At 39.9% G+C, this 22,255-nt stretch overlaps 1 protein-coding gene across 5 annotated transcripts in view; it reads left to right on the forward strand.

Annotated features, from left to right (window-relative positions):
* DUSP16 (dual specificity phosphatase 16) overlaps positions 1-22,255 on the forward strand; it is a 68,995-nt gene that overhangs the window by 42,030 nt on the left and 4,710 nt on the right. For all 5 annotated transcript variants that reach the window (XM_030444122.1, XM_030444137.1, XM_030444131.1 and 2 more), the window contains exons 5-7: positions 10,445-10,608; positions 17,522-17,681; positions 18,380-18,503. In XM_030444122.1, the coding sequence (XP_030299982.1) occupies positions 10,445-10,608; positions 17,522-17,681; positions 18,380-18,503 (448 nt within the window). The remainder of the gene's footprint in view (positions 1-10,444; positions 10,609-17,521; positions 17,682-18,379; positions 18,504-22,255) is intronic.

Here is a 22,255-nt window from a genome sequence, read left to right on the forward strand (position 1 = left end):
TATGTGTCTAACTCAGAGAATTACTAGAAGAGAATTAAAAATTTTGTAGGTGCCCAGAGTGAAGCCCACATCTGACTTGCAGAACCACTGAGCATTAACTCTTCCTTCCAAGCACCTTCCTTCCAAAACCATGGTTAGACTGTGGGTACAGTCACCAGGTAGAAGAGTTGTGTTGATGGGCAGTTGAGGCCCAAATGGTGAATTGCCTACTAATCTACTACCCTCCTGCCTATGGATAACATCAGGTGTAATATGATTTATTGTATTTTGCTTTCAAGAGCATAAAGCAGAGCATAAAGCTACCACAGTAAGCAGAAAAAACAAATAATTATTAATTTTGTGTTCAGTGACGAATGCAGGTGACATACGCAGTGGATGCTGAATGAAGTCAGAAGTTGAGGATGTAAAGAAAGCAAACAGAATGAGTTCAGTGAGATCGAGCAAAGGTCCTGGAAACAAAATAGTGAGTGATTAGCCAGGGACTCTTGCACAAGTGTTTTGGCTGTAACTTACCAAATAATTGTGTCCCTCTGACCTGTCCCTCACCTGGCAGAGCATGTGTACAGAATGGAAGACTTGCGCCAGAGGATACAAGGAGAAAGAAACAAGGCAGGAAGTCTTGTTTATACCCGCATTTTTCTTTAAAAATATTTGAAATTGGAATCTCATTTAAAGGAATTGTAGTGTGAAAATGCCAGTATCTCTAGGGTACATTTACCATTGAGTTGTCTCTACTTGCATGAAGCAAAGCTGGATGGAAAAAAAACCCCAGTGCTCTCTCCCTTCTTTGTCACCAGAAACACTGTATCTTGTGGCAGAGAAGCAGGAGATCTTAAGAATATTCTGTATTTGGTAGAGCTGGTTTTATCTGTCCCCTGAACTGACCATGGCTATGAGACCAAGCTTTCTTCCCCAATTCTGCAATACCATATGCCAGACAGGGGGGTACACAGTGTGGGCTGAAAGATAGCATGAGGTAGCTGTCATTTGTGCTGTCTGATAAATTTCTCTCTTAACACTTTTTAATATGTGGATTCTGCTTGTGGTAATTCAGTAAATTCTGCTTGTGGCCCATTGAAGTTCTGAGTGATCATTTTAAGTCTTTGCAGATTGCCTCCAGGAGAAGAGCACACTTTCAAATGTGAGTCATCGATTAAAATAATTGAGTTATCTGCAAGTTGACACAATGACAGTGAAAATGAGCTGCTAAATATCCTGCCAGTGTTTCAGAGAAGGAAGGGTAGTTGCACAATGATGTCAGCTTTCCTGATAATCTGATTCAGGATGTGGTTTAGTTGTCACAGTGGTTTTAGGTTCACAGTTGGACTTGATACATCTTAGAGGTCTTTTCCAACCTTAGTGATTCTCTGATTCTGTTCCAAGACTGGCTGGTGCCATTAGAAGCAAGTCTCTCAAGAAAGAGGTAAAAATCTCACCGAGGAAGCCCAGTATTCCTTAAGTGGTCCCATAACCCATGGAGTGTGGCCAGTGGGGAAGAGATGGGGGCCAGAGAGGAGTTTAGCTCTGAATCACCCACTTCGAAAGTCTCCCTCTCCATCAATTTTTAACGAGAACATAAAAAACCTGGTACCTTTGGCTGCTGCCAGTCCCCTGCGAACAGCCTCCCCACCCTTCCTATTTAAAATAGAGTTTTGAGTGTTCGTTTAGTGCCATGGTTGTTTTAAGCACTTGAAGAATTGGGAGTAGGGTTTATTACTTTCATATGTGTATCCACTTGCTGTCTTTTGAGAGAGAGCAAAGTTTGATTAGTGTGGAGCTCTCATAACATTTCTCAAACCCAAGAATAACTTGTTAAGTTTGCTTTTGTTTTGGATACCTCTGGATGCTTGTGAAACTTAATTGACTGAAATTACAATAGGGTTTGTTTTGTTTTGTTTTGTCATGTTTCGTTTGAGGTTTTTTTCTTTGTGTCTTTAAAGGCAAAAAGGGCAAATAAGAGTGCTCAATATGCCACTTGGGTGGGAGAGGGGGGCTCGACCCCATTCTCACCACCACACACATCTCCCCAATCCTTGCTTGCTTAACCTGCCCATTAACCTTGTCTTATTAACCTGTAGAGAAAAACCCCTCGGGGCAAAGAACTTCCCTTGCTACTGTGCTTGTAAAACACCTGGCATGATGGGGCCACTTTCTGAACGCCGCCGTAATAAAAAACACCCCTGGCTTCCCCAAACCATGAAGCTTGGAGTCCGGTGGTGGGAGGACTCCCTGTGGCTGCGGGGAGGGGAAGAGGAGGCACCGGGAGGGCATCGCTCCCCGGGGGGCTCTCCAGCCTCAGCTTATGCAATGGAAAATGGCAAGCATCCCTGCGGAGCAGAGCTGGAATGCCGGAATTGAAATGGCCCGTGGAGGTCTGCAGCTCGTTTAGACGGAGTGGAAACATTGTAGATTCGTAAAACTTCTGAGTCAAGAAGTTTACAACTTTTCCTTCCTTAGCGGCAAGGGGAAAAAAAAAATAAAATCAAAATCTCTACTGCAGGTTTTAGGTAAACATTTTAAGGAGTGATGGAAAGGTGACTGGGAAAGTGCTGTTAAATCACAGCATTAAAGATCTCTGACCTGATGTGAGGGAAAGTAACCCTTAGCTTTGTATATTTTGTCTGTGCTGTAGTGCTTTTAAAATTTGATTATTTTTTCACCGCAGTTTTCAGTAATGTAGCCTGATGTGCCCAGCCCAGTATTTGCAGTAACGCAAATTCTAAGTTGCTGTTAAGAGAAGGAAAAGAGTTAAACATTAACAAACTCCACTGCGTACCTTTGGTGACTGTAGAAGTTTAGTAAGGCTCACTTTAAAATTACAGGGTCCAAATATTATGTTGTAGAGGTAGTTACCAATTTTCCTGCTTTTTCACTATTATTTTCCTTTAAAAATAGATGCATATACAGCTTTACTAGTACATGACTGTATAAAATGATGAATAATTAGAGCCCTTAATGAAGAAGCAAATTACAGATTTATCAAAAGTGATGGAATTTTCTATCAAGTCCACAAGCTTCCAAGTCTCCTCCTTTCAATCATTTCTTAGTACATGCATTTAGTCTTTTGGTTTTGACTCATCACTTGGGTCCTAAACCTTTTTCCCTCCCTGCTTAAAAGTAATTGTGTTTGATGCTGAGTTAACACTGATGAACTGGCAGAGAGTTACATCTTGTGGGAAAAGGAGGGAAGTGGCTTCTACTCTGTTTTCAAGAATTTCCTTGAAGAAAACTAATTCCTCCCTTGGGCTTTTTCTGAAAGACCAGAATCCAAAGGGGAGATAAAAAAGGAAAAGCATCTGATTTGAGTGGTACTTAAGAGAAATGGCAAAGTTGTGCTCTTACCTGCTTACATCGTTCTTGTGCTTTTCCAGCACACTCCATGACCTGTGAAATTGAGACACACTCACAGTCTCTTATTTCCCCATCAGGAGCACAAGATAGGATCTTTCTGTGTGTCCTGTGTGAAGTATACAGAGCTGCAGGGCCAGCTGGATCTGTGAGGATGTTGTATAGAACACTTCATAGGCTTTTCTTAGCCTGAAGTTTTAGGGAAGCCAAGCTCATTGGAGCTGTCTGTTTCTCTGCTTTCACTCACAGAAGATGTTTAAGCTTGTCAGTCAGCTTCAATAAGGCATGACAAAAGGAGTAATTAAATGAAAAAATTTATGGGAATTCTTGTAAGGCCTATGGAAATGAACACTGTTGCGGTGCAGAGCCTAACATGAGTGTTTTGTTCTGAAAAGTAGTTTCAGGTTGAGCTGAGCTGATTGTGGATTTTCTGGTGTTGAGCAAGAAGCAGTGTTGCATGGACCCCAACAATGCAAGGGAAGCCCTTGGGAGCTTAGGCTGCAATAGCTGCCCAAGGATCCACGGTGAGATGGACACCAGTGGCAGGTGGGATTCTTCTATTCTGCAGCCCCTCAAATTGGTTTGAAAACATGTTTGCTTTGTGTGAAGGAGGAAGGCTGCTTGTCTGGTCTTTACCATCAGTCTCTATTGTTTGGAGAAAATGGCTGGGGCCCTTGTCTTGGTTACCAAGCTTTTGTCCAGATCAGTCTCTTGTCTTTTCACTTCCTCCTTGGCTTTGCTGCCAAGGCCAGCGTATGAGGTTCTTTTTTGAGCTTTAGATGACAGGCTCATAGGAAACACATGAAGTGATGTGAAAACCTGTTTTCTTGTCTTTCTTTCGTTTCAAGTTCTTTTTCATGGCTGCCTTTACAAAGAATAAATAAGAAATCTTTCTAGAACACATGCAGAGTGAGCTTGTTGTTTACATTTGTTACTGTTAGCTCTCTTTTTTTTTATAAGAGTGATTTCCATACTTGGAAAGTTACACTAGAAAAAGCAAGCTAAACCTAATGGGAAGGTCCCTTACTTTTATGTTTCCCTTTCACTGCAGTGTTGTGGGCATCTCAGCTGTTGCACTTTAATTTCACACCCAACCTAAGTCCACCGTATTTCTGAAGTGTAGTCAGGTCTCTGCTCCTTTCTGCACTTTGTCATTGAGCACTTGTCTAATTAGCAAAAACAGCCATTAAGGATAAAACTATCAGTGCAGATCTTTGCAGCCACTTGGTGATGGCAAAGAATTACAGAATTAGCTATAAAGAGCTCTTTGGGTTGCCTTGTGATTGTTTTTTCTGGACATTAGAAATACATGCAAGTTTGAGACTTAGGATGAACTTAGGATGAGGGAACATACGTGTGGATGGGGGAGATGCCACTGAAGAAGGCCTGTTTGGCCAATGTCAAGCATTGGAGACTACAACCAACTACAACTACAGCTGCTGTAGTATGACATGGAAACATTGGTGAGTTGTAATGTTTGATTTTCATTGGTTACATATCTGAGTGGTTTGATCCATTTGAAGGAAATATAAAGACAGGTGGAGGAAGAGAAACCAGCATATTTGTCCTATTATGGTGATATTTTGCTGGAATGCTTTTATAGAGGGATGGGTAAAACCAGTAAAATGTTATCTGCACTTCACAACTCTGCTTTAAGTGTTCAAATCAAGACCTTAGGGTTCGACCAGCCTTTCACTTGCAAACCTCTGCAGTGGTCCCTGCAACCACTGGCAGCACAGTGGAATGCTCCTGGTTTGTTTCTGTGTAATGTAACAGAAAGGAGTTGATGTAAATGTTAGTGGTTCTCAGTAGTTATTCCTATGTATTAATTTAGGGTTTGTCTTGGTAGTTAAACTAAATAGTCATAAAGATCTGGATGGATTCTGTTCCCTTAATGAAAGGTAGCTCTGCCCAAATCAATAATGTGTCTCTGGCCATCATTTGTTGTCACCTGATCCCATTTTCTCTCCTGCTTCTCTTCCAGCTGCTGCCAAAGTTAGTTGAGAGTTTTATTTATATGAGCATTTATGCGATGAATCCATAAGAAAGAGTAACTTTTAATGTGGAAGTTGGCTGAAACGTTTTCATCCCTTCTGAATTCTGCCTTATTTTGTTTCCCAAGCTGGCTGAGAAGGGAGCTTTGATACCGAGATCCCTTAACCCATCGTACCTCTGGGATCATAATCGTAGTTAGGAAACTGTGGTGTCTTGATCAAAGGCAACTCTGTACTCACCACTTTGCAGAACCATGGCAACGGAGGAATTGAGTAGGATACTGGATCTTGCCAAATTTCTGCTAATGGCTGTTTTGGAGGCTTGCAAGCCAGGAACAGGGGCTGTACTCCTAAAGACCTAGGGAGGTGTTGGGTTTTCTGCCATACGCAGAAGGGCTCAGGCTGCAAAACCACTGACAGGTTCGGGTGCCTCAGCGAAGTTTTGTAGGAACTGTTGTGCATCACGGCCCCAAGAAGTGAGCAGAAGGAATCATTGCTGGAATGTGGAATGGAGCTGCTGTTCCTCAAAGGGGCTGCAGCCAGGGGGTGCTTGCCACTTGGTGAAAAATGAAATAGTTTCACTAGTCTGTTCATTTTAACCTAAGCAAGAGCTGAGTTACCTTGGGGCAGTTACAGAACTTTGCAGTCTTCTGATGGATCATCTAACATTAATTTATTTAGTTGATTTTTGTCTTGGAAACATAAAGGAGAACCATCTGAACATTGTAGTGTACCACTGCTATTTCGATAGCTTTCCTTTTCATGTTGGGAAATGTATTAGATGATAGACTGAAATTCTGTCTTATGTTGCTTTAATTTGCTCCCATAATGATGGAAGTCATCATACCCAAGATTTTTTTCCTTCAGACTTGGGTAGGGCCTACTAGTCAAGTAAGACAGACTTAAGTACTGTTAGCTTCTTGCTACCAAAGGATACAGTGACTTAGGTATCTGCAGTCATGACAGAACCAACTGCCTATTTAAAACTGAAGAAAATGCTTTGTGCTGCTTAGCCTGCTTGAGCATCAAGGTTTTTAGATGTAATGGAACTACTGCATGAGTGGTGGTGAAAGTCTTCCATTTAATTCATCTATATCAGAAAAAGTAGAGTGAAAAATTTCAAAAGCCCTCTTGGGGGTGGGGAGGATCTTTTTAAACACAAGGAAATTTTATGTATAATACATGAAAGGTACTCTGTTTTCTCCTTTCTTTGTCTATAACATTCAAACGGAAGATGTGGTTTCATCCTGTTGAATGTCAAGAGAGCTGTTCCAGCTCAGCTTCACTATCAAGAATACAGAAAACCTGTGTGGTTCATAAGGTATTTGGGAGAGAATATTTTGGAGTTACTTGACCATCATCTATTTCCATGGCCCAGTTATATTTACCAAGGACTTCAGTGAAACTTTATTAAGTAGCTCTGTTCATTCTTGTCCTCACAGTTTCAACATGCTCTTATGATTGATTTATTATTTGCAGAGGCTGGAGTAGGGATAAAAGGTGTTATTTAGATACTAGTTCCAGAAAAGAAGTGTCATTTCTTTCTTAAAGCAAATTGAACAATGCTGCCAATAGCCCTATTCCAACCAAGGGAAGTAAGGAGATTTAAAGATATTTCCCTTGATGCAAAGGTCATCCTCAGACTATGCAATTTGAAGCTGGACCAGTCTCATCTTTCTTTTAAGACTCAGCTTTCTACTTGCATCCCACCTCTACACCTTTTAAAAATGTTTTATTTAAAAATGTTTCTAAATGTTTAAGATTTGGGGTTTTTTTGAAGACAGTCTGCTTCACTTACAGCAGTGTTGTATAGGTAGTTCAAGTGCTTAAAGCACATAAGAGCCTTCTCATGTACACTGTGTGTAGACTTCAGCTTTGAGGACTGATGGGGGATATAATCTGTGACACGTCTTTAGGTTCTGTTAAGGTTCTGTTAGTTTTTTAATACATCTATCTATATATTAAAAAAAACAGATCTGTTTTCTAAGTCAATGTAAGCAACTTGTGATGAGTGCAGTTCATTAGGATAGAAGTTAGGCTTAAAATCACACGACAGCTTAGTGATCTTTTGCATGACTGCTGTTGTTTCAGACCCATGATAGTGTTTGTTGCACCAGAAGAAATATTTAGTTCAGCAGGATGCCTACAAGAGAATGTTTTGTTACCATGGGTTTTGTTTGTGGGATTATTTTAGAGCAATTTTTCAGTGTACACTGATCTAGAATGTGTTTCTTCTATTTTGAGTGCCATAAATCAAAGCCAGATTTGTTGAAAAGCTCCTAACTTTTTGAAATGGTTATAGAAGATGACAGGGAAGATATATTAATATTTGAAACAACTCTCTGATTTCATGTTTTTTCAAGTCAGTTCTCTACTGATACTTATACCAGGTTAAAATATACATTTTTTAAAGGAAAGGAGGACTTACTTGGGAGCATGTGTATAGGTAATGCAATGTAGACTTATCTGATTTGTGAGTTTTGTGGTTGTAATTCATGTTGTAAAGATAATAAAGCAAAATGCATCTAGGAAAGCCTGAGTAGAAGGAAGAAATGTGACTTTGAAAGGATGAGTGTCCCAGAGGAAGTGTTAAAACATCTGATCTTCAATCATTTCAAGTTTCTCTTGACAGAACCCTAGAATAAAAATAAATTAAAAAAATAAAATAAAATCAAATCACTGTTTCTGATGACAGAGCATGGGTTCCATCTTCCAAAGTCTCTGGGGTTTTTTTTGCATATTGCCTTCTTGCTTAATTTCTTGTTCATACAGCAATGAGATCAGTTCACAGGTAATTGGGAAAATTAGTCTTTTAAAATGAAAGCACAGATGTAAAATCTTTTCTGTGCTTGTGCTTCTGTTTTGTAAGAGAGAAAAGTCACTTCTCTATTTCCAGATGTTTCAGAGAGAAGCTTTAGAAAGCAGCCAGTAAGCTTCCCAAGTGAAAAAGAATGAGCAAATGAAACAAAGATATCTAACTTTGATTTCTTCCTCAGCCTCTCAAAGAACTTTTGGGCACCTAATCTTACATTCATTTAACCTGAGGGGCATCTAATGCCTAAAAATTCAAGGACTGTTTCCTATAACAGAGGGAAAACTTGCAGTACCTAAGACAATTTAGTAAGTGAGAGAATGAATTATTTTGCAAACTCTGCCTGTCCTTTGATTGAGACACTGAACAAGCAGCATCTGTGCCACTGAAAGGGTGGCTGTAAAGCAAGGAGGAGGAAACCCACTTATTAGGAATACAAAATGTCAGAGCCAGAACTTTACTGTGTCCCTAAGTCTGTGTCCTTCAGTTTAGGGTTATGGTTCTGTGATGGGCAGTACCTTAGCTTAGCAACATGTCTTGCCCATCCCAACCCACACAGTCCAACCTCAAACACAGGTTCTCATGATAAGCATTATCATAGCTGTCTAAAATTGCTAAAATCTCTTAACAAAATAGACAAGTGATTTTATTTTTATTTTATTTTAAGTCATGAGACTAAACAGGAATCAGTGCGTAAGACTTCTGTTCTAAAAACTGTTTGCTGTCTCTTTTGCCTATAGGATAAAATGGTCTGCTACACACATGGCTGTTACCTTGTTTTTTAGTGAATTTACTAAAGATAGAGATTTTTAAACCCAAAGGACAGGGAGAATTCAGGCAATGGTCGTGCAGGCCGTTACAAAACAGGATATTATCTTATTCCTGAATAATTTTAACTCTCATCTTTCAACTGTAATAATAGTGGCAGATTTAGCAGAGTAATACTTCACTTCCTTGCTGATAAAAAGATGCCTGGTTCTGTACAGGTTATAATTCCTCTTCCTTCTCTTAAAATTTCACTTGCCTCTGTGCTTTAACTTGATGAAATAGCTGGGGACTTTCACTGTGGTTTGTGCCTTTCACCCTCACTGGTTGGCTCTTAGGGGTGAAAACAGTCAAGAAAAGCCTGTGATGGAGTGAAGCAGCTGCCTCTGGTTCTTAGACCAGTTTGCAAAGATGAAGCATGAGAATGAGCAGCGTGTGGGGTTTAGCTAGGCTTGGAAAGAGCTAGCTAGCTTTTGTGAGAACGTGTTTAGTCACAGTATTAAGTTAATTATTGGTGGTTTCTTTTGTTTTGTTTTCTAACTGTGGGTAGGCCCAGTTGGACCAGCTGGTAGCACAGATTAGTGACACAGCCCTTGTGGTGGGAGGGAAGCTCAGAAGTATCTGGGCAAGAAAAGGAAATGGAGCTTGAACTGCATTGTATGTATTTGTGTCTAGAGCAGTCTCAGCCACACTTTTTATTCCCTTTGTGCTTCCATAGCAGCTGTGCCATGCTGATGGTGGAACAGCCACGGAGCATTTTTGATGGTTGCTGACTGGCTTTTTAGGTGGTTTAAAATATGTTACTAGTCATGCCACTCTAATTTTCCTGAGTGGTTTAATGTAGTGGTGGGACATGGTAATGAAAATGTTTTGGAGCTCTAATGCAGATAGGGGCTAAAAACTGGTAAGGAGCCACGTAGGAGTAAAGGAGTACAGAGACTTGTGGGGAAGTCTGTGGCTGGGCAAAGTCCTCCCCCTGCCTTGTTGCCCTCATTTGAGGTAGAAAAGCCTTGGCTTGGTGGGGTTTTGAAAGAGGAAACCTCTTCCAGTGTGCTGGGTGAAATATGCTTTGGCTTTTACCAAACTGAGTAAACATGACTTTTTCTTGGTGAAGTCTAATTATAGGCCTAATACAGGAGAAGGAGGTGTTCAGAAACCAGGAAAAGGTGTGCATGCTTTCGGTGTGGTGGGTGTCGTGGCTGGTTTTTTAAAGTCTGATTTTCACGTATCATTAAGACTGGAAAGAAGCATCAAAAACTTCTGAGGAATGGAGAGAGAGAGAGATTGAGAAATAAAAGTTCCAGGCAGAGTGGAACCAGGCTGCCAGGCCTTGCCTGCTGATGGATGGTTCCACAGTCATGGTACCTCTAGAAGAGGCACATGTGCAGTTCTTCTGTTCAGGCTTTCCTGCTGCCCCTTAACACCCTCCCATCTCCTGCAATAAATGCTGTTTTCTGAGAACCAGTATGGGCACCAATGCCTACAGCACTGCATGTAAATTACATAAATACTGTTCCTCTCACAGGTGGATTTGCCGAGTTCTCCAGCTCTTTCCCTGGTCTCTGTGAAGGAAAATCCACCCTGGTTCCTACTTGCATTTCTCAGCCCTGCCTCCCTGTCTCCAACATTGGCCCAACCAGAATCCTGCCTCATCTCTACCTGGGGTGTCAGCGGGATGTCCTTAACAAGGTGAGCACTCTGGGTGTCATGTTCTTTACTTGGATGAGTATAAAATGTCCATGTGTCTTCACCCCTGCTTCTCTCATACTGCATCATTACAGCTATAAAACATCTAAATTAGCTATAAATAATAGCTATGTGCGTGAGCCATGGAAAGCTCATGTGAGAACTGATGATACACATATCATTAATCCACGTCATGTAATATGAAACTTGGTCTCCTCTCTCCTTCATCTCAAAGAAAATGATATGGTGCCTTCCTCATTAAACTATCAACCAACAGCAAACTATCAAATCTGCCATTACAGCAGGTGAGGTAGTTTCCTGTATATAATTCTGCCTGGTTTGTTTTGGCAAGTCTTGGATGTTAATGTATTAATGGTTACAGTGGGACAAAGGGAGATTGTCTGGGTTTTTGTGGTTACTTCAAGGTCTGGAAAAAATAGCACTTAAATACCATGAATTGCATAATGAAGGACTACAGCAAACAAAGCTTTGTACACCTAAAAATGTGCAGACCTGGACAATCAGTGGGGTCATTTAAAATTTGCTTTTATGGTAGCACAGCACTATGAAACTTCTACTGTTTCTAAATAAAAGTGCATTTAATAGTTTTTGTTACTACAGAACAGCACAGGTCATTTTGGTATACTTAAAATATCCGTCAGCAAAGTCACCAAATAAAGCACTTGCAGGGTGATGGAACTATCAGGTGTCTAAAAGAGCTTGTCTCAAATTGTGACAGGTTTATATTCCTATGCATATCCACAGATGTTTGCCTCCATGAGACATTGCTTACTCTCCCCATCTTGGGTCCCTTCACAAGGGAATTTTTATTACTTCTTCTGCATGTGCCCTCTTGCCTCCCATATCATCTGACAGTCCTATTCAATAGGTGAACCCCCAAGTCTTCATATGCTGGCATTAAATACATGGATGGGGGAAAGGGAAAGAGTGCTCCACCCCAGCATATTGCCTTAAATATTTAAAAGTCCTATGTGTATGGTACTTACCCATGTTTAAAGCTTAATACAGGAGCTATCCTAATAGACCTGGAATTGGATCAATTCATATACTTTGACCATTATCATAATTTTCACTGGCTTCTTCGACTTTCACTCCATTCCGGTCTGGTGATTAATAGGCTATTTTTGGATTTTTCATAGTTGTTTAAAGGAGATTTTTGACATACAAACAATCATGTAGAAGGTAACTGGGCTTTAAGAGATGACACAGAAAAATCTTCTGTGTGGTGGCTAGTCAGGAGTCACTGTATTTAACTTGTGCTTTAAAATGTTCCATGCCTTTACTGCCAGGAAGCAAGTCAGCAATTCAAACTTGATTGTCTTATGGTGGCATATCAGAGGAGGTTATTACTTTTCTTACCAGGGAAATTATTTATTGGCCCCAGACAAAAACCAGCAGGAACTAAGCAATTTAAATAAATAAATAAGAAATTTTATTTCTTATTTATTTATAAGAATAAATTCTTATTTCTTATCTTACTTCTTATTTGCTGCCAGGCAGGCTGGCAGCAAAGTCTTGTGGCTTTTTTTTTTTTTTTTTTAAATTGGTTGGAAACAGAAGTGCTGAGGTACTAACAGGCTGACCCCTGTTCTTACCTCTGCTGTCAGAGTGGTTCCAAAGAATGTTTATCACTGTGGTGATAGGCACTATATAAATATAAATATAAATATAAATATAAATATAAATATAAATATAAATATAAATATAAATATAAATATAAATATATATATATATGGAGCATTCAACAGATGCTTTTATGCTGTTTGTTTCAATGTGTGAATGACAAGTGCTATCCTATCTCACAGTGGGGGTGAGGGGGCAACCTGCTCTTCTCCAGGGCCAAGGATGTGCTGCTAGGTTGGGGGTGGTGACTGGAACACCAGTGCTGTGGCTCTTCAATGGTGAATAATCCCAGAGGGATGGAAGAGGCTGTTCCCTTTCTAATCCCAGAGGGATGGAAGAGGCTTTTCCCTTTCCCTGCAGTAAGCTGGTGCTTGTGAGTAGGTGTTGGGCACAGTGTGTGAGCCTCACTAGGAAAGGAATCCAAGTGGTAGCAGCAGTCAGGAAATTCATTATAGGACTGGAGGAGGCTGAAACCACAAACTGCTACTGGTGAGCTCTGGATGTGGCAGAGCTGTCTGCAGGAAGAGTTTAGACCTGGTGGTGACTCCCTTGCCTATTAATTGACAATCTTGATATTATTTCAGCATTTCAGACATCTGCAGCTGCAAATTCATTGGAATTAATGTAGGAACCCCAGGAGTTCATCAGATTTGTTCTTTCTCATTTATTCCATAGAGCTGAAATCAAGGATTGCTGTGTCTCCTGTTTTTTGTTGGGTTTTTGTTTTTTTGGTTTTTTGGTTTTTTTTATGGAGAAACACAAAAACCACATACAATCCACGGAAAGTTCAGTAAGTTCTTATGGCCTGGTGTCATCCTTGACAGTCAGTCTTTTGGAAGTTCTTCCATAGATGACTGAAGTGCTTCTTAGGTTTCTTACCCATTTAAGGACAAAAACACATTTTACAATTTTAGATGTTTGTTGCTTGTACCCTTGTCCTCTTTGAAGAAATATCTGGCAGTGCTTTATTCTGAGCATGCCATTTGTATGCTGCACTGAAGTAGACATGAGCACCTTGGTATTTTATCTGACTTCCTCAGTTTCAGTGATTGCCTGTGGAGAATCTGAAATGGCTTCCATCTTCAATATCAATCCCTTTATTAACCTAAAGAAGCTGTGGGCATAGATTAAGATTTCTGCCTCTTAGAATGCACTCAATCTTTTCCCAGCTATTGGTAACTCCCAGTTTTCTGGGTTTAATCCCTTTCTTGATTCAGCATGAAGTTGGCAGTAGCTAGAGATCAGCATGCTTAAGAGGCAATGGGCATATCTCTGCTGGCCTCCCTTCCACCCCTTCATCAGAATTCTGGGGAAGCCTCAATCCTGTGCAAGGGTATTAAGAAGAGCAAGGAGAATGACTCGAACTACACTGAGTGTCCAGAAATATCACCATGTACTAAGAGAGCTAGGGAGTGAAAACCATTCAAAAGTGGAGGGTAAGAAACAAAACACTTGGAGGAAAGTGGTAAAATAGCAAAGTTCTGTCTGCTGTGACAGTCCAGGAGCTGGTAAGTGATTACATTTGCATCCTCTGCATTAATGGCCTTGCTGCTTTGTTGGTTATGGGCAACAAGCTTATCAACTTTCTGTTAATATTAGGATAGTTTGGGCCTTTTTTTATTCAAGTTCAGATTTTAAAAACTAATTTTCTGAAAAAATCTCTTAAGATTCTGAAAACCATACGAGGTAGTTGTGTATGTTGAACTTAACTTCTCACAATAACCAGATAAATTCTTTATCTAAAATTTATGTGACTCAAAAATCTCTGCAAAAAGAGCTCTTAATGTGCCCTATAGTTTAACCTGACAGTTTGAAAGCATGAATTTTCAGCATGTCTGATCAAGATGAGCTAATCTTTTCAGGATCTTCATAGGCTTATCTCTGGGTTCACAGGAAGGGAAATACTTGTCTTGTATTCATGACCTTTTAAGAATACTAATGTTATTTTCCACTATACCTCTGCTGATAACATTCTGTTTGTGAAAGGCAAGCACAAATACTTGGTTTGTGTCCTTTAGCAAGATTAATGGTTGCTTCAGAAAAGTCCTAGGAGATTCTTTGCATTTTTGCTTTATGGATTTCTTCCTAAAAGTCTGAAAACATCCGTAAGTTTTTTGGCTGGGTTGAAATACTAAAAAGTTCTCCAGAAAGCTTCAAACAGAAAAGTTTGTTTCACTTTTGGGGTCTCAGTGCCATGTGTTGGTGGTTAACTCGGTGTGATTGGTGGCATTGCAAAAAGAGTCCTTATTTTTACAGATCTTTGTTGCTCTTTGTGAAAGACAGACAAACTAATTCTAGCCTAAATTCTCACAGTGTCCTCTCTGGAAGTCAGCATAACAGAAAATAACAACAAAAAAAGCAGTGTTGGGCTTTGTGTTGAACTAGACTCTTTCTTAAATCTCCTATTCTGTACCAGCATTTACACTGTAAAACTTTCTGCTTTGCTACTTACATAACTATTCTCTTTCTTCCCTTCCAGACCTGGATTTTATTTCCTGGAACAAAATAACATTTTAGGGTGCCATTAATTTTCAGGTTAAACAAGTCATAAAATGTAAATAAGCTGACAAAAGAGCATTTACCTTCTATTCACCAAGTTGTTAGTATTAGGATTTCTGGATCTTCCTTCCCTCATAACTCACTTCTTCCTCTTGGGTGCCGTACAATGAAGGCACTGTTAGGGTTATTATATTGGAGCCTGTTGCACAGGGAATGATTGATACTTCAGAACAGAAGGAAGCATAACTCCTTTCTTTAGCCTTAGTCACAAAGACAAGCACTAACACGTTTTTTTGGGTGGTTTTTTTGGCTCGGAGATTTCAGACTTGGCGTCTGCAGCCTTCTCAGTCCCGTTGAAATAATCGATTCCACGTCAAAAATCTCCCATAATCTCACATAACTGTGGAATTGTGATAGTTGGACTCTGTGGCCCATCAGCAGTCACACTTTAGAAGAAATAATAAGGTTTTCTATTCTTCTAAATTCATCTCCCTCCCCTTAGCTATATTCTGAATGTGCATGGTGGCAGTCCATCTGTCATAGTCTCATCCTTTTTACATGGTAACGTTCATGACCCTGCGTGTGCTTTTGTAGCTGCTATTGCAGTTTTTCCTCACTCACCCTCAAGTAAAGACAGCAGTAGATGAGAGATGGTTTGAGGGCAATGTTTCAACACAGTAGTCTAAAGCAGATACAGATTCTATGGAAGATGAAGGTCTTGGAATCCTGGAAGGGGAAAGCTGGTAGCCCAGAACGCTGAGGCAAAGATGCTGTGGATCTGGGGTCTCCCTGGAACACACCCAAGATACACCACAGGTCTCAAATCCCATTCCTAAGACCTTCCCTCTCTGGATAATTCCAAATATTCCTCTACTTCCTTACAACACAACTGCTTTTGAACTTTTAAGTCTGTTTGGTGTGTGAGTGCTAAGTATAGTAAAGGGAGGTGTGACAGAGTCAACTGTGAAGGGTGTGATAGGCTGAAAGGAGCTTGCTGGTTGAGTTGGGAAGATGTGAAGGAAGTGAGAGGAACATATTGCAATTTGTTATCATTGATGAGAGGGTGAGTTTTACTGAGACTCTGATCCAGGAAACCATCAGGGCAAGAAGCAATAAGGCTGCCAATTTATTTTGACACATTCAGACCTTCTTTTAATTTCTGACCATTTCTGCAATTGATATTTTTGGTGATCTAGCTTTGATAGTAATTGATCATCTACTGTTCCCCTTGGTTAGCTGCATATATAATATAATATAATATAATATAATATAATATAATATAATATATTCATTAATTTAATATACCTACACCTTCAAGCACCTCTGAATATGCTGATGTGTGAGGGACTTTGGAGGAGCTGCTCATTTTCCTCCAGACAAGAAAATTCAGCTTGCTAATTCATATAGATTCATATAAATTCCTTGTGTGAAATGCAGCCCATGAAGTTGAGTGCACTGCCCTCTGTAAATGACCAAGGCAGACCCCCTTCTCCCCTGCATCTGTCTTCATGTCTGTATTTTCATACCTCCAGTTGAAAAACTGCAGTGGAAGAATTCTTTCTTGCTACTGCTCCCATGGATTGACAGAAATTTTCCTTTTTTTTTGTATAATTGCTATAAAAGCAAAAGGTTTAAAATAAAATTTTTTTTTCTTTTTTAATATTTCAGTTTGGTTTCAGACATCAGTTTCCATAAAAATCAGGCAAAAAGCTTGCCAGTGTTTGTATTTAGTGAACTACTATCCAAATGTAGCTCTTCATGTCACTGCCAAATCATATCTAAACCAGAAAAATTGTAATAATCTAGCCTTGATTGCTTTTCTGTGGCAAGATCCTTAATTTCAGGAGACTGGATGGTTTTGGTAGGGCCATCTCTAGCACTTCTTCTAGTGTTTTGGCACTAAGGTACCTACTGCATCAGCTGCTAGTTTGCACCACTCCAAGCAGAGTATGGCAAGGTGCACAAAGGAGGTGTCTTTCTTCTATTTGCAGTCATGAAAACTGTCTTGTTAAAAAAGTCCAGTTGACTCTTACCCTTTGAATATCTTTGCTTGTGATAATCTCCAAGATGCAAGATGACTGAAGACTGAAAAGGCAAATATGTGCAATTAAGTCATAAACCACAAAGTGGAACTCCTACAAATCTGCAATTAGTGCAGTGTGAAATGGTCTAATTTAAAGTGTTCAGCTCTTACTCAGCTCTTTCTGTCATAGTTTTGAGTGAGGTTTGCACATTGCCTTAGAACCAAGGAAGTCACAGATATTTAAAGAGGTGACTGCAGGAGACATCAGTTTCACTTCGTATTTCTGTCTGGTATCTGGTGGGGCAACCTCAGTCTCAGTGTGATCCAGAAAACATGTATTCAGTTTAGTAAAGTATGGGTAGGAAGTGTTTGGTTATACTGTCAGCTTACACAGTGAGAATTTAAAGTAGCAAAAAAATTCTTTCCCTAGGAATTGATGCTTCATGTTAGCAGATGGTATTCTACCATTATTTCTGTTCTTTGTTAGCTTTGTTTGTATGGGCTTCTCATTCCATATGTTATTAGGACCCTTTAGATGTCTAATTAAGAGTTGTTTGAAAAATTAAAATCTGAGAAAATGCCTTTAAAAAACCCCCAAAATAATAATGTCCCTAATGCAGCTGGAGAAATTGTAAAGTCAATTCCAGTTGGGGTTTTAGCTTTGTTATGTGCTTTGGGTTCATAGATTCTTTGTAATATGCCACAGTTACCATTTGATTTCTCTAGGCTTAATCTTTCTCTCTTTCCTAGGAGCTGATGCAGCAGAATGATATTGGGTATGTACTAAATGCCAGCAATACTTGTCCAAAGCCTGATTTTATTCCGGAATCCCACTTCCTGAGAGTGCCTGTGAACGACAGCTTTTGTGAGAAAATTTTGCCTTGGTTGGATAAATCAGTTGATTTTATAGGTGAGAAGAACATTTAAATTCCCTCTCTAAAATAGTGTCTGGATTCCTTTGTGTGTCTGCCTTGCTCTTTTGGTTGGCAAAGACCTAAATGCTGTCTAGGTGTTATGAAAATACCCTGAGCATCTATGTACATGATCCCCATCACTTTGTAAGCACAGAAGCAAAAGAAACATAAGGAGATTCTGCCACTGCATATTCCAGCACTTGAGGAACAAAGGCACTTTTTAAGAACACAACTCTGCTTTCTGACAACCTGGTAGATGCCTGAGACATGTCTGCAGAGAGCGAATTAGAAAATTGGACAAAGAGATCCTGTCTTGAACTTTGAGAAGTGAGCTAGCCAAACCTGTACTGGCCAGATTGTTCCATCATGAATGCTTGCTTTTTACTTGCATATAAATTTAGAAACAATCACCTTTTCCAGACATCTAAATAGGTTTGTTCATGTGCACATGAAAATGCAGTATACTCTAACTGCAGTATGTTTCCTGTGTGTAGTCTCATGTTTTTTCTATATTCAATGCTATACAGTGCTAGAGAAAAAAAAAAGATTTTTGTTTAAAGCTTCCCTGAGATTTACAATTAGCATTTAATTTGGAAGTTTTGAACAATTTTAAATCACACTGCTTTCTTTGCAAACTTTTCATCGTGGTGTAATGCTGCTGAGTGTGACATTTGCCAATCTCTTTGCTGTGCAGAAAAAGCAAAAGCATCAAATGGCCACGTGTTAGTGCACTGTTTAGCTGGAATATCTCGCTCTGCCACAATCGCTATTGCATATATCATGAAGAGAATGGATATGTCCTTAGATGAAGCTTACAGGTAAGGAGAAAATTTCCCTTCATATTAATTCTTGAGCCTATTGGCTTGTTTTGAAGCTGAAGAATAAAAGGTTTGACCCAGGTTAGAAGCAGACATGCTATTTTATCTGGTAGTTCACCGGCCTCTGCACTTTGGTTTTGTTGTGTCTTTTTCTTTTTTTAATGTAGGCTTTCTTCATAAACAAATGAATGATTTGTAAGCATCATCAGCTAATATTCATTCCCCACGTGCAAAATGCTGATGCTGGATTTCATTCTGAGTATGGAATTTAAACTGCTTATTAAGTGTCTGTGTATGTACACACACACACACACACACAGAGAACCATAGGGTGCATATAACAGTATCTTAAAGTCAGAGAGAGAAAGGAACGTATAAGGTTTAAGACGGAGAACTGAGGATATTTATAATCACTCATATGACAAATGCTAGGCTGGAGCTGTTTGGCTGCAGCTTGGTATGTGGTAATGCTCTCAAAGAACTGCCTGCAGGTGAAATGTCTAGGAATTAAGAAAGCTTCTTTGTTGCTGTTAAAAGTCAGTCAGAAACTCTAGGAGAAAGTATTTTGAAGTATCAGCTCTTTGTGGAATTAGGGAATTTTTGTGGAGACCCTCCTTTTCCTCCTCCCCTTTTTAACCTTTCAAATCCCATTTTTTCTATACTTGGGTTGAGACACTTTACTACATCCCAGGTGGCCTGGTTGCAGTTCACCATGACTTTTGTATTTCATTTAACAGCCTGCATTGTTGTGTTGGACAGAATAATGATGGTTTAATTTTTGATGGGCTTTATATGCTAGCTGGCAGAGCTTTAGCTATCACCATAATATGTGTGGTACAGAAAAAATGTGAACACTTTGTGCTGCAGCAGGTGGAGAGGAGCACCTTCCAGGTCACTGCTGTGTTTGCTGCTGCTGTCTCTAAAACACTGATGAGGAGATAAAGATGAACTTTTGTATAGTCCCTTGCAGAGCATGATTTCCATGGGGGATTTTCTTTTAAGTTGATGAACATAATTATGCATGCAGTGGAAAAAAAAAAGTATGAGAGAGGTGACTGAACCCCACTGCCTTTAAATTTTCCATGGTTTCTTCCTAGAGCCTGCTGATGGTAACTCAGGTGTAGATAATATGGATGAATTAGTGGATGTGGATGCAAGGTATTAGCTTAAATCATTCAAAAAAAAGCCTGTGTGGCCTCAGGCTGTAGTGATCTGCAGGTTAGAGCTGTAGAGTAACCACTTCTAAAACACTCATGCTCCTGGGAACTTCTAAGTGCTGCCTCTAAATTCCTCTCTGAAATATCTGCATGAATTTTTAGTTTATTTCTTCACCCAAAACTGTCAACTGAGTGTGGAGGATTAATTATCCCGGGCTGTTTTTCTTTGCAGTGTTTAATACCAAACAACTACTCTGAAATTTAGATTACGTTTTGCTGTATTTCCTCTGATACGGCTTAGTGAGAACAGTCTGCAGCACATTTCACTCATTGGTTTCGGATCTCTTGTTGGCAAAACTTGAAAGAAAAATACTTTTCTCTGAGTTAATGAGAGTCATTGCATCAACGTTTGTCTGACTACTAAAAAAATCAAAAGGTGAAGCTGTTACTTGAAGTGAAAGATCTGAAGAAATGAACATTTTTAATATTTTTGTGTGTAATGGGTCATGCAAGGGAAACAAACATCAGAATTAGATGTTATGCATGTTTTCCAATTGGAAAAGAGTGTGAATTTTGAAATTTAAAAGTTTGCAAAGCCTTAAAACTTATTGGGGGGGTCCAGCAGACTTTCTTGAACTCTTCATTTTTTAAAAAACCTAAATTTTAAATTTATGATTGTCCAGTATTTTGGAGTAAGATGAGGAAAGTGGAAGGGAGACGCTACCAGAGCATGGGCCAGAAACAGCAGTGTTGACCAGAAGGATTTTGCTTTAAATAACAAAATCAGTAACAAGTTCAACTAGCTTGGACTGGAAAAGAATGAAGGCAGATTGCATGAATTCTTTATGAGCAAGTTTCTCACACTGGAACAAAAGTTCCCAAATTCAATGCTGGGAGATCAACCTGAAGAATTAAATCTGAGGAGACTAACTAGTTTTCTCCCTTTGTCATTTCCACTATCACTTTGCACAATCTGAGCTTCCAGGGCATCACATCAGCTCAGCTATTCCTACTATCATTTGTTGTTTGGCAACTTAAACAAAACTTTACATTTTTCATTCTGTTTTTTATGGTTTTCATGTGCTTACTTGCATTTCAGCCAGTGGATTTGTGCACGTGTGTATACACCTTTTAATTTTTTCTCATTCTGTTTTTAATGACTGCATGCACACCTTCTGTACACATTCCCAGAGATATTTTATTTTTAATAATATTTAATTTTCCCAGCAATACTTTAGATGTATGTTTGTACTAGATTTAGCTCTTCAGGTTTTTTTTTTCTTCCGTTGTTAATTCCCTTGTCATCTGGTACTTCATAGTTCCAGGAATACTTAAAAAAACAAAACAAAAAAAAATCAGGAAGGATTTGGGCAGCAAAGAGTACTTAGTTAGCTATACTGCAAATCACACCGGTAGGAATATGCTTTTGTATTTAAAAATTAACTTTGAAGTTTACTACATGACTTCAGATATTTAAGTCTTTCATAGAGCTAGGGTCCTACTTCGGGAAAACATTCTGAGGATGCATTACACCTTGTCTGTAATCAACTGATAAGAGTCAGGCTGCTTCCTACAGGACTCCAGGACAGGTTAACTCTTCCAGCAGCCCTGAGGAAAAGAGCTTGAGGGTGCTGGTGGGTGAGAAGTTCAACATGAGCTGCCAGTGTATACTTAGAGCCCAGAAAGCCAACCAGATCCTTGGCTGCATCCAGAGAAGCGTGGCCAGAAGGTTGAGGGAGGTGATTCTCCCCCTCTACTCTGCTCTGCTGAGACCCCACCTGGAGTGCTGTGTTCAGTGGTGGAGCCCCTGTTACAAGAAAGACATGGAAGTGTGTCCAGAGAAGGGCCATGAGGATGATCAGAGGGCTGGAGCACCTCTCCTGTGAAGACAGACAGAGAGTTGGGGTTATACAGTCTGGAGAGAAGACTATAAGGAGACCTCATTGTAGCCTTCCAGTATCTGAAGGGGGCTACAATAAATCTTTTTAGGATGTCAGGTAGTGATAGGACTGGATTCAAAGTAGAGGAGGGTAGATTTAGATTGTAAGTTAGGAAGAAGTTCTTCACCATGAGGGTGGTGAGACACTGGAACAGGTTGCCCAGAGAGGTGGTGGAAGCCCCATCCCTGGGAGTTTTTAAGGCCAGGCTGGACAGGGCTCTGAACAACCTGATCCAGTGGGAGGTGTCCCTGCCTGTGGCAAGGGGGTTGGAACTAGATGATCTTAAAGGCCCCTTCCAACCCAGAAAGTTCTGTGATCCTCTGATTTGGCAATACTGTTGCCCTCTGCTGATGAACATCTATGGAGCTAGAGATGAACCTTTTTATTTTAATTCTGCATTTGCTCCTTTCTGTTCTTCTTTTTTATTATCATAGTAGTGGTGAATACCAGGGTATGGTAGAAACCACTGGTGACTGCTGTAGCAGGTCAGCATAGATAAGAGCTCTTTGTCTTGCTGACAAAATAAACAGGGTAGGAAGCACTCACTGCAGCAACAGCAGCATGAGAGGTGTGAAAGGAACATGAGATTTCACCCCTTTGACTGGTGCAGAAGGTGGTCTGCTTTTTGTAGCATGGGGAAAGCTGAGGTCTCTCA

The sequence above is a fragment of the Calypte anna genome, chromosome 1 (assembly GCF_003957555.1).
Source record: "Calypte anna isolate BGI_N300 chromosome 1, bCalAnn1_v1.p, whole genome shotgun sequence".
NCBI classification, from domain to species: Eukaryota; Metazoa; Chordata; class Aves; order Apodiformes; family Trochilidae; genus Calypte; species Calypte anna.